Source organism: Semicossyphus pulcher, unplaced genomic scaffold (assembly GCF_022749685.1).
Source record: "Semicossyphus pulcher isolate SPU_LCO1_2020_fin unplaced genomic scaffold, fSemPul1.0.p SCAF_11, whole genome shotgun sequence".
NCBI classification, from domain to species: domain Eukaryota; kingdom Metazoa; phylum Chordata; class Actinopteri; order Labriformes; family Labridae; genus Semicossyphus; species Semicossyphus pulcher.
This window is the reverse complement of record NW_027211615.1, coordinates 6,160,725-6,178,275: the sequence shown is the minus strand read 5'-3', so window position 1 is coordinate 6,178,275 and position 17,551 is coordinate 6,160,725. Positions and strand designations below refer to the sequence as shown.

Genomic DNA, 17,551 nt, shown 5'->3' with positions numbered 1-17,551 from the left:
ACTCACTGTTTCGTTTCATTCATCAAAGTGAAATGGGCTCTAAACTAACTGCAGTAAAAAATAATGACAGCAATGACCAAAATTAGTTTTTGGCTGCTCAAGCATCTCTGGTGACATCTGACTTACTGCAGTGACTATAGCCTCGGTTGTTACACTTCAATATAAAACTCAATGAAAGTCAGTCACACTTTCTGCAAATATAAAGGCTTCATTTAAGAAACCGCAGAGCCGTATCGAGTCAAACCCTAGCTTTAATGCCATTTGCACAGAATATCATTCATTAGACCCAGTGGTGAACGATAGCATGGCTCTCTTTATCCCAAGTGAATAAATCCTTCTGATGTTGATGACCCCGTGACTTTAACTCAGTGTTACTGTAAGGTTTCGGTCAGATGCATTGTTGGCGCATTGTGGAAGCAGAAAACAGTACGTGTGGCATGATAACTCTGATAAACTACACGTGGATCACCTCCGGCTCATCTCAGTCACAGCGTGTGAAGACGTATTTTTCACTTTACCTAGAACACCTAGAACCTGCGTCATGATATTGATTTGTTGCCAATACCTGATAAGCCACTTACGGACTAACTGTGGACATTCAACAATGCTGTTCCACTCAATACATCTATTTTGTCAATGAGAGACATTATGTGGCTATTCTAAATTTAACCAATCAATGCATTTGTTTTAGAAAGGAGGCTAATTCACAAGAAAACAACGACAACAACTGCACACATAAACTAGTACCTGATATGCCAAAGTCGAAGATAGCTAGATTGACAGTCATGAGCTCGGGAGGCTTCAACTTGGTCTTGCGTTTGATGCTCATGTACATGACATAGCCATTCCCTGTTGCAGACATGATCCCTGAAAGAGAGAGAGAGAGGGAGAGAGGGAGAGAGAGAGAGAGAGAGAATGCTTCAGATAAATACAATGTGCATTTCTGAATCATCAGTCACAATTGCTTTTACATACATTTCAATCTGCATGAATCGGGTAAGTAAGAAGGAATACTTGTTACTGATCCCTGATCACAGCCACTCAGCTTCGTATTCAACCCGTATTTGATAGCTGTGCTTAGTTGGACTGAACTAAAGTCATTGAGCCATTGTATCTAAGTACAATGTAAATTAGTATAAACATGTCGCACAGAACTCAGTAAACAATTAAAAACAACAAACAGGAGTATTTAATTACAAGTATGTTTATAAGTTTATTTATGATAATCAGCTGGTCTGTAAATCTTTAAATCTACAGGCTGATAAAAGCTTGGATGAAGAAAGGCATGCATGGCAGAAATATTTCTTATTTGCACAATTACTTTAAAAGTAAGGCTGAAGCACATTTTCCCGTATGTTACCAGTGTGTAGTTCTGTGTGCTTACCATCAAAGAAATGTTTATTTATAGCCTACCTTTATACCTAATGGACTCTGGACAGTGTATTAATACCTGTGGGCACGATTGTCAGTGCCCCCTTTGAGGATTAAAGTAACTCTTGTTGCGTGTGTGTGTGTGAAGAGCTGCTGTGCGTCCCTGTGTGTGTAACAAGCAGAGACTAGCATGTTGTGAAAGCACCACCCGTTTGCCTGACCACACCTCATTTTAAGATCAACACGCCCACGGGCGCAAACGTGCTATTTACACAACGTGCGCGCTGCGTTGGGCGGAAAATACGATGACACTTGCTGCAGCGCTGGGTGTAGGATTAGGCCCAAAGCCTGTTCCCGTTTATGCTTTGTTGTTTTACCTTCACTAACTCAGCCAATGTTCTTTTTCTTTCAATATTTTGTATTTTATCCTGTTGTTGCACTCAAATTTAAAATGAGCATCAAAACAATTATTGACAGGTCAAGACTGAGTTAGCAGTTAAATAAGTTGAAGGACATGAGATTTTTGTGATCTTGTAATATTGTTCATTAATTATTTTATCCAGAATTTTGATTTGTAACCGTTTAAATTGTTAATGGCTGCAGAACAAGGTTACTAGTTTTATTTTTTTTTTCATTTTATGTTTTTTTTTTATTTATATATTTTTTTTAATTTCTGTAAATTTCTAGTTTTAATTACTTTTTAAAGCTGGTTTGTTTGATCTGTTTAGTTTTTTTATTCAGTGCTTGTTTTAGTTTATTTGTAATATGGGCTACCTGTCTGTAAAGTACTGTGTCACCATACATCATACCATTTAAAAAAAATAAATGTATATAAATACGAAAGATGAACGACCCCAACATCCACAAAAGACAAACCAAAGAAGAGTCAGTGTGCCTGTGTCATTAACCAGAAAAACATGAAATACAAGACGGAAGCTAAAGATATTTTCTCTATAACTTTATTTTAGTTAGTTTTGTAAACATACAAAACAGTTTTGCTAAATATAAATTCAGTGCTTTAAACAATCTAGTTTTGTAGTTCCTTTAGTTCTCTTTAATCACCATGTTGCAGAATCAAACCTAGTTCCTTTAAATGGATGCAGTTTTGATGTATCGTTCCCTACAACAGTTGACATTGTAGCTGTGATGGCATGATGGAAATAGAAACTGATGACTGTCTTATCTTAAAAAAAAAAAAGGTTTCATTCCTCCAGATAAACAAACCAAGATTAGCAGCAGCTATTTTTATTAAATGAAACATGACAAGTAAAAGCCTCAGGCTGGACCATTCACATCAAGGCAGTCAACACCCAATGGCAGCAACATATTCTTTCTACTTAAATGATCACGAACGAGAAACATATCTTTAAGGTCCTTTAGCAGCGCACTATAGAGTCTGTCCTCTCACTTAGCCTTAATGGAGGAGAAAATGGAGACTAGTGAAGGAGAAAACATTCTGTGTCCACACTGTAACACTGGAGACAGGAGCCAACATACAGTATCACAGCAGATCACTCAGCCTTATAACTAAATTGACTTCCACGGCATCGTTTATTCGCTTCGCTCGAGCATTAAAAACAGCTCACAGTGGGACATGGATGCAGCAGCATGTAAACATGACATTTCCACTTTACATTGATCAAAAGCGTCTTTCAGTGCAATGAACAAATGATGTCTAATGTGCACTGACACATGAACCCTAACCGGGTTTGATTTATTCTCGAGCAGCTGAAGTGTAAAATTGTACTTTAAAAATATGTTAACTAACTTTATGCTTGAGAAAACAACATGTAACTGTATTATGGCTGCAGGATGTAGGAAAACAAGACTAGGTCAAGACCTCGTATGTGGCTGACCGCTTCAGGCCGATGTGCACGCGCCAAAAATGTAGAGATAAGAGGCTCGTCTATTTTTACCGCGAGCCGCACGCGTTCTCGGCCAAAATACACGATAAAAATGAATTGTGATGAGTCCTATTGATTTCTGTCGGCAATGTTAACATCTCTTCATGTAGTAAAAGTCACAGGCATGGAGAGTAAAGTAGGTCAACACTTCCGCTTTCTAATGTAAATAAGATCGTTTTCCTTTAAAACAAAGACCAGAAACTACCCCTGGATATGCACGCTCGGACATGATGAGGACAGAGGAGGAGCAGCGGAGGAGCAACCCCGCCTACTCCCCGAACAAAGTATCCTGAGTCATGTAGAGAGAGAGTCGCGGCATCAGTGGAGGTCCAATATGCTCCATGATCCGGCATTGCGATGTCGCAACTCTCTCTCTCTCTCTGGCTCTAAAAGTACCCTCACTCACTCACTCACTCACTCAGTCAGTTGCACAGTCAGTCAGTCAGTCAGTCCCAGACAGACCCATGTGTAGGGCTGACCCCGGCGGTCAGCCAAAAATAACATTGCTTTTTTAAATAAATATATATATATATTTTGCGATATGACAAAATATATGAAATTCCACAAGATTCAGCAGTGGGCCATTCATGTACAAATATACCATTGTCAGTCACAGCATCATTAACGGGAACTTTTCTCCTGCAAGAGGAGAGAAATTTGGGAAAACAGCATGATTTTTAAACTTTACAAGTGGACATGTGTACAGCAGTCGTGTTTTGACATACAGTACAATGCACTAAGTACTAATGATGTTCAAATGTATGTGTAACACCTGTGGTCCTAAGCTGGTTGGGTAGGTAAGATACTAACATCAGTCTAGGTCCTAGAGGAGTAGACACCTTGAATGACTCACGAATGGGAGTTGGTGTTGGTTTAAACAGTTGACACATTTAATGCCCTTTGGCATCAATAAATGTTCACAACAACACGATGTATATAAAACATAAAATAGAGCTCTGAAAAATAATAAACAAAAGTAAAGTAAATTGTCCCTTCCAGTTGGCTCCCCAACTCAAGAAAGAGTGCAAAGTTCAAAAAGAGTTCAGTTCTGGAGGAAAATCCGGACGTGTGCGTATGTTCAATGTCAATTTCTACGACCAGGGTAGGATGACAGTGTGTATGTGTCTTATCTGGGGTCTGAATGAGTGAATCAAGCAATCTGACGTCCTCTGAGCAGGTCCTGCAGCTGGCCACAACGCATAAACAACCGTCTTCAGACTCGCTGGGCTGGGCTCGCCATCACTAAGCTCATCCCTGTTTCTGGTTCTAAAATAAAAACCACCCTACACAAATAGTGCAGAGTTGTAAGTCGTCTGGTTCCATTTCTATTTCTAACATGAGCTCACATTAACTTCTTTTCTTCAGTCAGTGTATTTTACAATGTATAACCAAAAAACCAAGGAAATACAATAAAATGAATTGCCATGTATCACAGCAATTATGGTTTTCACAACATGAAATTAGCTTACTATCATGAATTACCCTATGTCAAGGTATTTCAGCTAACAATGAATTCCTCATCTTTTTAAACCAGTTTTATTCTTAGTATTACTCTTTTTAACTCCTTTATACTGATTTTAATATATACACATTTTAGAACATCAAAAAAAATTAAATTATTGCTACCTGTTCACTTAACAAGTACATTTGAACAACCAAAATTAGTTAAATCACATTTTAGTCGTACTTCCAGCCTTTTAAGTGGCTATGAAATAAGGTGCAAAATATGTTAAATGCTCATTTGAAGTTTCTCCATACTGTCTGTGCTGCCACACTGATGAGAATCACCAATCAGACTAGCGGTCAGCACTAGCTAGCCTCTAGCATACAGCTTACAGCATATCACCAACCAGACTGCGCTAGCGATTCGCACTAGTGTTTATCATTAGCAATCTTTTTAAAACATTAAAACAATGATACAATGTGCACCAAAGTACAGCAGTACAACATTGAAACTCATCTCTTAAAGCTCTGCTTTCAATACAATCATCGCGGTTCTCCCAGCTGTACATGCCCAAGTCCACCTACAGGTGGATCACTGACTTCCTGTCTGAGAAGAAGCACATGAAGCTGGGGAAACACGTTTCTGACCCTAGGACCATCAGCGCCGGCTCCCCTCACGGCTGCATTCTGCTCTTCTTTCGGGACATGAACAGCTGTTCCTCCAGTCATCAGTCCCTCAAGCTCCTGAAGTTCGCGGACGACACCACCCTCATTGGACTCATCTCTGGTGGGGACGAGTCTGCCTACAGGTGGGAGGTTGATCATCTGGTGACCTGGTGTGGTGAGAACGACCTGGGGCTTAATGCTCTGAAGACAGTGGAGATGGTTGTGGATTTTAGAAAGAAAGCAGCCACACCCGGCCCTTCACCATCAGCGACTCCACTGTTTCCACTGTGGAGTCTTTCTGCTGCCTGGGGACCATCATCAGCCAGGACCTCAAGTGGGAGCTGATCATCGGCTCCTTCATCAAAAAGGGACAGCAGAGGATGTACTTCCTGCGGCAGCTGAAGAAGTTCAACCTGCCAAAGACAATGATGATGCACCACCATCGTTGAGTCCATCTTCACCTGCTCCATCACCGTCTGGTACGCTACTGCTACTGCCAAGGACAAGGGCAGGCTGCAGCGTATCATCCACTCTGCAGAGAGGGTGATTGGCTGCAATCTGCCACCCCTCGAGGACCTGTACACCTCCAGGACCTTGAGGCGTGCAGGTAAGATTGTGGCCGACCCCTCTCACCCCGGACACAGTCTCTTTGAGACCCTTCCCTCTGGCAAGAGGCTGCGCTCCATCAGGACCAATACCTCACGGTATAAGAACAGTTTCTTTCCCTCTGCTGCCAGCCTCGTCAACAAGGCCCAGACCCCATCGCCCCTCATGACACGGACTCTCATCCTCACTTAGCATTACAGTAATGTTAAAGTCTCTCATTCAAACACTATTACAATAACGCACACTGGATATATATATACTATATACTGTCTGTTTAAATTGTTTTTATTCTTACACTGCTAAATATTTGCACTACCCTCATCTTGCACAATCCTGCACATCCGTACAGCTCTTTAATTACACCAGGTGTAAACATTTTATATGTGTAGGGTTTTGATGGTGGTGATCCTATACAAACAGGATGGAAACTGGCAGCAATAAAGGTGTAAAGCATGATGGTAGAAATGAGAGCATCAGACAAGCAAGGTTTTTGGTTCCAGAGCTCTGAATTTAAATCCCAGAACAGTGTACAAAATAGTCCATGTATGACATCCGTACATTCGCGTGATTATGCCACGTTGTGAAGTGAATTAGAAGTAACTTGTCATAAACACTGTTCTGCTGACAGAGATCATAAAAATAGCAGCTGTAACAAAACAGACAGATGAGACAGCTGTGCCACACATTTAATTGACGTCCTTTTGAATGACGGCCCTGAAGCAGGGATGTCTCATGTTGTTAAATGTCTGTTGCCTCGAAACCTCTCTCCCCGTCTCTCTTCCTCGCCTCCTCCGCTCGCATCTCTGGTGGGAGGGACTAAGATGCGAGGAGAGGAGTTGAGGAAAGAACTCGAGGAGGTACAAACTGAGAATTAGTTCTTTTTCACCTTAGTGAGGGGGATGCTTTCCAGCTCCCTCACAATATTATATTGTTGTTCATATTTTATTCTTATTGTCTATTTTTGTTTTATTCTATAAGTCCCCTGACAGAAGAACTTTTTATTATTTTTTATTCTCCCTCTATGTTAATTGTTCTGCACCAAAACACCAAGTCAAATTCCTCATATGTGCAAACATACTTGGCAATAAACTTGATTCTGATTCTGAGCTCATGCAATCTCCCCGTCAGTTTATGCCCCCTGACTTATTTGTGTACAGCCACAGCTTGTGATTGTTTATGTTGTGCTGCCTCAATTGTTAACTTTGCGTGAAGCCTGAAGATGTAGTTACACAGTCTGCATACAACTGTCATATTAACAATGTTAGCTCTTCAGAATAAATGATGCAATCTGCTGGCTAGTTGACCCTATGTTTACAGCCTTTTACATTTTCCTCTTCTGCACTGCTCTTTCATAAACTGGGATTTATTTCTTATTTCTTAACTGGATAGCTACTGATGATACCTGACACCCAAAGCAGCTGAGTACTGCTAAACATACTTTGTGTGAACGTCTGCATGCAAAGCATCCAGGGTGCTGATTTCCATCTGATTGTCACATTTCATTTTAATGACAATCGGGTGCCTGTGGCAGTGTGGAAGGCAGCAGCAGAGGCGTAGTGATGACACCCATCAGTGTAAGGTGAATTCTATAGAGAGTTTAGTGTTGCTCGTGGCTTATAAATCACTTATATTACCAGTTGGAGTAAATTGTTTTATGCATTATTGTTGCCTGAGCAAAGCTGACAGTAAATTGTGTTCAAGTGTATGTGATGAATACAAATGTTCTGGTGCTTCAACCAGTTTACTCAACCTGAGGAGTCTGGGTGCAGAGATTGTAAAGCAATGCATACATCTATGCTGAATTGATATTTTCAATACACAAAATTAGTCAGCAATAGAAAACAGCAAAAGCTACAATTCCTGTTGTAAAGAGAACAGCACAAGCTCACAGATGTGCTGCATCTTCTTTTTGTTTGGTTTTGTTTTGTGAATGTTTTTCCCTGGACAACATCAGGAAGATCAGACCCTACCTGTCAGAGCATGCAACACACCTGCTAGTGCAGCATCTCATGATGTCATGCATTGATTACTGCAGCTCCCTACTGGCAGGCCTTCCTGCATGCACATTCAAACCTGTGCAGATGATCCAGAACGCAGCAGCACGACTGGTCTTCAATCAACCCAAAACGGCACACATCCCTCCACTGTTCATCAAAAATCTGAGTGAAAATAAATGTTCAGAACCACTAGAAAACCTTGTTGAAAAACCGCTCGTTTGGCTGTTCAGACCATTTCTCAGGACTGTGTAGGCGTGACAGATCCCGTGTTGATTGACACCTGCCGGGGTCCGCCTGTTCGCGTTCTCATGGCAACTGTCAACACAACAATGGCGCATGGGAAAGCAGTGTTTCTAGGACTTTCAGCAGCAGGGTAGAGGGTGTTGTACCACCCAGGTATGTGCGCATGTGCACATCATATCAAAACTATTGCTGTCAGGTGATTAAAAAAAACATCTAATTAATTACAGGCTTTGTAATCAATTGGTTTCAATTAATCTCATATATCAATGATTTCTGTGAGAAGCACATAACATGAAGACTTACCCTCTTTCTAGATGGTTATTTTTTACTTCCACACTTTATTTGTACTTTCTTCTTCACCTCATTAAGTTTTAATTCACAAACTACTTTAACCTGATCACTTTGCTTCAGTCCCCCAACACACCTGCACCTCCGCTCCCTGCACCACTACTGGCCCCGCTCGACACTTCTGTCTGTCTCTCTGTCTGCTGTGTTGACTGTCTTAAGCAGCAGTCTGTTTAATTAAGTCACAAAAGTTACATATTTTCTCTCGTAATTCAGCTCTCACAGCATGTGAGTCGCGTGTGCACGAGGGACAGTATGAATTATGTAGGGATCAAAACAATCGATCGTTACCGAATCACATCTCCTTTTATAAGCGTTATAAACCACGACAATCAATGTATTTACAGTAGGGACGTACAGAGTCAGACAGACAATATCTCCTCATTTCAGTATGATATTGTGCAGCTTGCTGGAGGGAGATCGCCAGGGAGCTGAGAGTTTGATACTGAGCGCACAGCTGATATGGGCACGTGGATTGTTCACACTGCGTATTAGAACTGCGTATGTATGCCAACGTCAGCGATGCGGGGCGGACCCTCTTTGGCCGTTAGAAGTAAACTGGCCCCGCTGTTGTTTATTTGGTTGCCAAGACTTCACGAGTTCACTGTTTCAGTGCTCTTCCTCAATGAGGAGAGGATGGACGATCGTTGATTTGAAGCTGAAATCTCCAAAGAGTTGTTTAATTACAACCTCTGAAGCAGCGGCTGCAACAATTCAATAAATGTATGCAAACACTGCTGCTTCTCCAAGTCCGCCGCATTTAGAAAATAAAAGAATGACACGTTGTCATCTCAGATGGTGGATGTGCACCGGGGACAGCACACACAGGCATGATGGGGAAAAAGGTCATCGTTAGGTAATTACAACAGGTATGTGCAGAGACGTTCAGGGTATGTGGACACGAGTTAGCTCAGACTCAGAGAGGAAGATTGATCGCGAGCCGAGAAGTGTTATTGCACCTCTGAGGGCGGGGCAACTGCGGTCGATTGGTTCAAGGAAATTTATGATGTGATAAATATCATACATAACCACGCCCAATTTAACCCCAGCGTCAGGGTTAACAAAGAAGGAATGGCAATAACTCCAGTTTGGATTAAAACCTATTTCTTAAACTTTTAAGTTGCTTACTAGTGTGTACATAAGACCCCAAATTACACAGTCAGAAGGATTTTGTGGATTTGGGTTTACAGGGGCTTTAATAAGAAGCTACAGACCCAGCTCTCCACTGTTCATATCCCTCCACTGGCTCCCAGTCGCCACTCGCATCAAATTCAAACCCTGTTGCTCGCTTACAAAACAGCAACAAAAACGTCTCCTGCCTACCTGAACGCCCTCATCCAGGTCTACACTCCCTCCCGCCTCATATGCTCTGCCAATGAAAGGCGCCTGGTACTCCCATCACAACACGGGCCCTAAGTCTCTAGCTAGACTCTTCTCCTCAGTAGTCCTCTGGTGGTGGAACGAGCTACCAAACTCTGTTCGGTCCGCAGAGTCCCTTTCACCTTTAAGAAGAAGCTAAAGACCCAGCTCATTATGAACACCTCTGACCTTAATGATTCTGATACTGTTGATGATGATGGCATTAAGGATGTAGTTTATGCTGACTAGGATTTTCATGATGATGATGATGACTATACTGATCTTGTTGATGTTGCTGATGATGATTATTATTATCAAAAAGCCGAGACGCTGAAGCTGTTTGTTGGCTCTTACTGACTTCTTCCCTCCCGTCTCGGTCGTTGCTTGTGTTGTATTAACTCTCAGATGTACATCGCTTTGGACAAAAGAGTCTGCTGCATTGAATTGTAACATTGGTGCACATTTTCAGCACTGACCAAAAGTTATGCTGCTCATTCTCTTACCCAACACCTTCAGGCAACACTATGCCTGCTACAATCTGACCTCTGACCAGTTTAGCAGCAGAAATGAGAAACCCCCCCTATTGAAGTTTTTGTTCAAAAAAGTGTCTTAGCCATGGGTTGAAGGGGATTTTTTTTTGCCTAATTTTAAGCTGTTGCCTGAGTCTCTCTCACAGCTAGACACACATGAAACATCTGTTGTTCTTCCGGCCACCAGCCCTTCATGTGACGTAGTTAGTGGCCCTGAAGAACAACAGGCTATTTAAGCCCGATCTGTATTCTCTGAGAGGAGATCACAGCTCTCTCTGTCAGTGTCATGCATAATATTATTACAATGGTTCGACATGCACATAAAACACGGCAAAAATTCCATTTAGTAATTAGCATTTGAGTCATGAACCTGTCAGCTGATTCCTTTCACCCTGTTTGAGCTGCACGTCTCTTTAATGTTGAACAAACCTGATTCATTCTAAATACATAAAATGGCAAATTAACGAATAACACAACGAGTGCACTGTGCCTCTCCTCATTTCCATGCACTCATATGATGCACTGCACCAGGAAAAAAGAGCAAACAGAGGCTATCAGCCAAGACTGGCTAAGATGGGCTGATAGAGCGTTCCCACACAGAGCCATGTGGGAACAGGGTTTAAAAAATGGAAAAGCGTGAAAAGAATTTTAATTGAAAGAATTGCCCAACCTCCAAAAGCAGATCATGCTCCCTCTTCCTTTGCTCAGCGGAGCCTCCCTTTACGTTTATGTAAGGGCTCTATTGTTTTGTATTTCATTCTGAATATTGTGTTTTCAAGTGGCGGAAACTTGACATGTTTTAAACTACGTCAGAGACGCCTTATCAGCCTTGGCCTGGAGAAGAGGTCATCAGGTGGTACCCAGCCCGTGTGTGTGTTTCGACCCTCTCCTCCAGGCTTCCAGCTTGTGTCCTCCCTCTTATGCCAGAGCCAACAGGAGGCTCTTTCTGCTGCTTCCCCCAGCCTTCAGGCAGCTGTCTTCCTCTTTTTTCCTTTCATCCCCACTTTCGTCAGCAGGTTCCACACTGATTGGGCCGGGATTCCTCGACATCCCACCTCCCCTGGCAACAAGGTGACTGTGCTGCTCTGCAGTGATTTTGTTTTTGCTGGGTATTTCTTCATTCTCTCCTGCTCCAAAAGGTCAGCAAGTGTTCATACCTTGTTGTGGTCTCACCTATACCTTCCCAGTCTCAAAGCTGTTCTGCACCCCGATAAGATATGCGTCATGGTACGTTTTGCTCCACACAACCTGCACAAGGGGTCCTCCCTCAATCCCCACCTGTGCAGGTTTACCGGAGTCGGGAGGGTGAATTTGAATGGACAGAAAAAGAATTGCACATCCTCCCAAAGCAGACCACGCTCCCTCCTCCTTTGCTCAGCTGAGTCTCCCTTTGAGTTTATGTAGGTGCGCTACTGTTTTGTATTTCATTTTGAATATTGTGTTTTCAAGTGGCAGAAGCTGGAAATAAAATAATATGAACAGTTGTTGTCTGCTCATGCATGCCACACACCCATCCCCTTCACCTCCTGATATAATCCACTTTGTTGGACTTTTCCCTTTGCTGTTGATATTGAGGATAAGTTAAGCTTTTTCTCTACAACTCAGCCAGCACAGGGACATCTGGTGATGTGCCTAGCTGGGTGTTACAGTAGCTTATAATCAGGAGGTAGGCTGCTGTATTATTCATTTAGTTCATAGACTGTATAAATAATGGACGTAGTCTCAGTGACGTCAACCATGGGTTTCTGAAGGAGCGTTTTGAAGCCCAAATTGTGCTGGCACTGGCGGTCGCCATATAGGAAATGCTAGAGCCGGCTAATCCAGAGGCGGGCAAAGAGGCGGGCAAAGAGGCGGGCAAAGAGGCGGAGCGCGACTAAGCTGAAGCCTATGGCTGATGACTATGGGCGGGCCGCATGAATCAGCCAGCTACGGTTAAGAAGCTAGGCCATCCGCCGTATCCCATCAGTGTGATCTGACAGCGATTTAGCTTCTTATTCATCTCTATAAACAGACATCTGCACGCTAACAGCTAACAATCTGTTCTAGATCTAACATTCAACTTGAGATTAATTGCCTTGACGCTGTGTCACGAAAGCCGTTCAGCATTCAACAAACAAGCATTTTAAAAGTTTTCTTCTCCTCTTGAGGACAGACCTGACAAAGCTTGAATTTTTACTTCTTACAAATCTGCATCACGATGTTGAAATTTGGGCAAAGGTAAGACCCGTTAATAACAAGTCAATCACAAGAGAACGGTTTCTCTTTCTGTAACAATGCAGCACGCGGAAAAGGAAGTCTTGATGGGAAGTCATTTATCGTTTACGCACGTTCACCGGTGAGCCCAGAGGCTATGTCGTCTCAGACTTTTTCTTTGCACGTCTGTGAGAAAGTAGGATGCGGAGACTGTAACCTTCCTCACATTAAACCCAGAAGGCTGGTGATAATATTGAGTCTGCTCTTTAGTGGAGCAGAAGCTTATGATGTTAAAAGTGACATGTTTTATGTACGTCATCATGTTTTTTCATCGTACATTAGCAACCGTAATGAGGCCTGTCAAGCTTTCAGATGCCGTAACGGTGTGCATATTGAATCTGCAAGTTCCACAGCAGATATCATCAAAGTTTTGAGGGGGGTGTCATATTTTTTGCTTTTCTGAGGCCAAAAACTCAAGAGGAGAGATGTCTGGGATTATAAATTGTGGAAGACCTCACTCGCAGCTTAATTCATCAAAGATCAATCTCAGATCCCATCAGCTTCAGTCTGAGACGATATATCCTCTGGGATCACCGGTGAACGTGCCGGGCGGTAAGCGATAATCGACTTCCCGTCAAGACTTCCTTTTCCGCGTGCTGCATTGTTACAGAAAGAGAAACCGTTCTCTTGTGATTGACTTGTTATTAACGGGTCTTACCTTTGCCCAAATTTCAACTTCATGACGCAGATTTGTAAGAAGTAAAAATTCAAGCTTTGTCAGGCTTATTAAAATGCTTGTTCGTGACACAGCGTCAAGGGAATTCATCTCATGTTAAATGTTAGATCTAGAACAGATTGTTAGCTGTTAGCATGCAGATGTCTGTTTATAGAGATTAATAAGAAGATAAATGGTCGTCAGATCACGCTGATGGGAGCCGGGATGTCCTTACGCCTGCTTTTGCTCTCCTCATACATAGTAGAATCTGTAAATAGAGATTAATCGCAGATCAACAAAAACTGTCGTTTATGCTCCAAGTTAAGACGCTTATAAACCTGGGTTAGCATGTTAGCAGACAAAGACGGTTGAATATTAATTATAAGTGAATCCAGATCCAGTGTTTGGATCAAGCCCACGACATGCGAGCAATATCCTGACAGGCAAAATGAAAAAGTGGGATCATTTAGTTTTGCTAGCAATGGGCTGAAACATATTAGATAATGAAAGTTATAGGGAGTCATAACTAAACATTAGCTTAAAATAAAACAATATATTGACTTACCCTGCTGTGCAAGAACATTGTTCTTCCTGTATATGATTGTCCTTAACATGAATAGTCAAGACGTGGGGTACCTGACGCTCGCATTGAGCTTTTGTTTTATGCCCTCTTAATTCTCAACACTCCGCTGACAGATTGTATTCTGGATGTAGCTTTCAGATGTGTGCTGTCGTCCTTTCTGTCCACTTCTTGCTGATATTTGTATTCCAGAAATGTGCTATTATTACATCTCTCACTGTTATAGTTGCCATAATATTAACATGATGGTGCGAAAGCTTGACAGGCATAGCAACAGTAACCAAGGAGGGCGGGACTTAGCGAAGGGTCAGTTGTAGCAGTGTTCTGTATTTCGTTGCATCTTCTAAATTTGAAGAGAGTTTTTATATTTAATTGTGTTTTTGGTTAGTGCAAGCTACTGTTGCATTATGGGTAGTGGGTTTTTTTCTCTTTTTTTTGGCAGGGTCGTTCTTTGTTTGGTTTCCGTTTTTTTGCAACATGTTTCCGTATTTCCATATTTGTTGACTGTTTTTGCAGCATACCTGTAAATTCTGTTTCAGCAGAGCTTTTCTGTTTTTGTACGTCATTCTGTGATCTGTGAAAAGTCATCAAATTTTGCTAACACAATTTTTTTTTTCCAAATCTTTTAACTGTTGGTGTGTTCATCAATTTTATTCTATTTTTTATTACTAACACATTAACAATAAAAAGACGAGAGACACACGTCTCCTACATCAAATCAACACACAACTGAGTCCCACAACATTCAAACCAATCCACATCATCCCCACCGTAATATACTGCTCAAACAATATCAATCAAACAATTAATCACTGTACTAGCTAACACTACATATTGAGGGGAGAAAGTAAGCAGCATTTTAGCTTTAGCACTCCTAGAATGGCCTTTAGAAAGACTAGAGTTTCAGCTGGGGATTTTTCCACAGCTTGATTGGCCTACCCTTCTGATTGCTTGACAACAACTGTGTCACTGTGTTTCACTGTTGTTGTCAATGTCAATTATAATGTGACTGCTCTGACCTATACACCCTTCCTCTCAAAGACTCTACTTTTAGCCCTGCTTTAAGCTGTCTCACTGAATGCCTGCCTGCAGCTCCGTGAAGACACAAACCAGGGTTGCTGGGAGATTTCTGACATGTGAAGCTGCTAAGGCTGAAGACTGCAGCCACTAAAAAAACACCACCATTCATTCATGTGTAGAATCTGTTTACATAATACAGTTGCCTATCTCTATTTTTTGGACTGGATACACTACAAGTCAAAAGTTTGGACACATTTTCTCTTACAAGTAAATCGGAAAGTGTGTCCAAACTTTTGACTTGATACTGAGAATACCACAAACAAGAGCCAACAGCATGTTCGGTGCTCAGATTTCCCGACTCCCTCAAATGCATCAGAAAAGATCAATCGGACCTCCGTTCAACAAACGAGCATTTTTAAAAGTAGTTTCCTCTTTAGGACAGACCTGACAAAGCTCCATTCTTACTTTTTACTAATCTGCATCATGATGGTGAAATCTCGCCCGTTAATTACAAATAAGTAACGAGTAAAACTGTTTCTTTTTCTGTAAACAAAGCAGCACGCGGAAAAGGAAGTCTTGACAGGAAGTTGTTAATCGCTAACCGCTGGCTTCACGCCCGGCATGTTCACCGTTGTCCCCAGAGGTTACATCATCGTCAGACTGTAGCTGATGGGATCCGAGGTTGTGCTGAAACACTGAAAACAACAGTTGACATGACAACGCAGTCATGCTAGTGCAGAGCTCTATTGCGCCTCAAATAACAACTGAAACTAAAACTAAAGTTCTGCACTACAGTACACTAAAATCAACTCCGGACCAAAAACCTTCGGGGCTATAAGCTGCTCATTGTAACGCTGTACTTGTCTCTCAACTACCTTCTCTTTGTTCCTCCTTTATCAGTATTCAGGTCAAACACTGAAGGAAGTCAAAGGGCAGCTCTCTCACTAAATGTAATTGTGTTTCGGCACCTTTATTTCACCTCAGAGATCTTGTTTTCCGACTCTTTTTGTTGCTGTCATAGCCATTTCCCATAAATCTCCTTTATTACCTTTGCCTTCTGAATGTATACTATAACTATAGCAGGACTTCAACAACGACCCCTTTGTACTCCTGTCTGCATGAAGCAGTGTCCGGAAAGAGAGGCTAGACATTCAAATTACTGTTGAACGTAAGATAATCCTTTATTGATCCCCAGGGCGGAAAATAAGGATGGAAGAAACATTAAGAACATTAAGATGTTACTTTGGGTCATACTTATCGCAAGGGGAAAATATGTTTGAAGCAAATGTGATACAATTCATACTGAAAACATACTGAATCAGTCTGCACACACCAGGGAACATCCAGAAGCATATAACACCAATTACCAACATCTTACACACTGTCAGTGCTCTAACATGGATTATATCCTCTACTGCAGCGGTTAACCAAACTTTTCATGCAACGCACCCCCTTCTATATCCTGACCTGGTTGATGTACCCCCAACCCCCGACACTTCAAATGCAACACAGCCCATAATAGGCGCATTAAAGGTTAGTTAAATTCTGCACAAATAATCAACATATTCACCAGATGACAACAAGAAACTGAAACTACACTTCAACCAAAGTCGTCGCAGAGAAGAGCAGAGAAGACGAGTGAGGGCGAGGAGAAACACACAGGCACACAGGCCCATCCTGACAGAAGATGCTGTCACATTTCAAACAAAACTTTAATCAAGTTTAAATAACAATCACCAAACATAACGTAGCGCTGAGGGAAATTAAATCATCAGCAGCCTAATTTGAATCAAACTGCAATAAAGTTACACACGATCCACCAAGTGAAGAAGAATTAGACTGACACATGCACCGGCTCACAGAACAGATCACGTGGACAAAAAGCAGATCCATTTGAGGATGTTCAAGTGAAAAATCCCACTTGGTGAAATAAATACACCGTTACATTTTGCCTCACGCGCACCCCACTTTGGGAATCCCTGCTGTTTTCAATTAACAAAGGGTAAAAATACATTCTTAATGAGGACTAGTTGAGAAAACAGCTTATCTAAGTCTACAGAAAATAATATTTTATCATGTGTTTAAAGTTCCTGTGAGGAGTTTTTATTTGGTTATGAAACAGACTGAAATTAATTCTGACTACTCTGTATGACAAACCAGATCATCAGCGACAACATTGATTATTTCTATATAGTTAGTTTTAATGCCTGAAGCTGCTGCCGGGGGGTAGTTGTCAGAGGAAGTAATTAACTGCACGCTGCCTTTGTTTACATTTTCCAGGGCAAACATTTAAAGTGAGTGATACATGTGACTGTTAAAGAAAGCAGGACAAAAGCATGAACAGGACAAAATCAGCAAAGAGATAAGAGGTACGGCTTTGTCCACAGGGGGCGCCAAAATCAACATAAACCAAAAGTTCCTCACAGGAGCTTTAAGACAGTGGTTCTCAAAGTGGGGTCCACGGACCCCTGGGTAAAGCATAGCCTGGGGGTCTGCGAAATAATAATAATAAATTTATAATAAATTATAAAATAGTGCTGTACCATTAAAAACTACATGTCTACAGATAAGGACCGTTT

At 41.7% G+C, this 17,551-nt stretch overlaps 1 protein-coding gene across 1 annotated transcript in view; it reads right to left on the bottom strand.

Moving 5' to 3' along the window:
* Positions 1–17,551, bottom strand: part of opn5 (opsin 5) — a 39,702-nt gene that overhangs the window by 20,728 nt on the left and 1,423 nt on the right. The window contains exon 2 of the mRNA XM_069657705.1: positions 748–867. Within this exon, the coding sequence (XP_069513806.1) occupies positions 748–867 (120 nt within the window). The remainder of the gene's footprint in view (positions 1–747; positions 868–17,551) is intronic.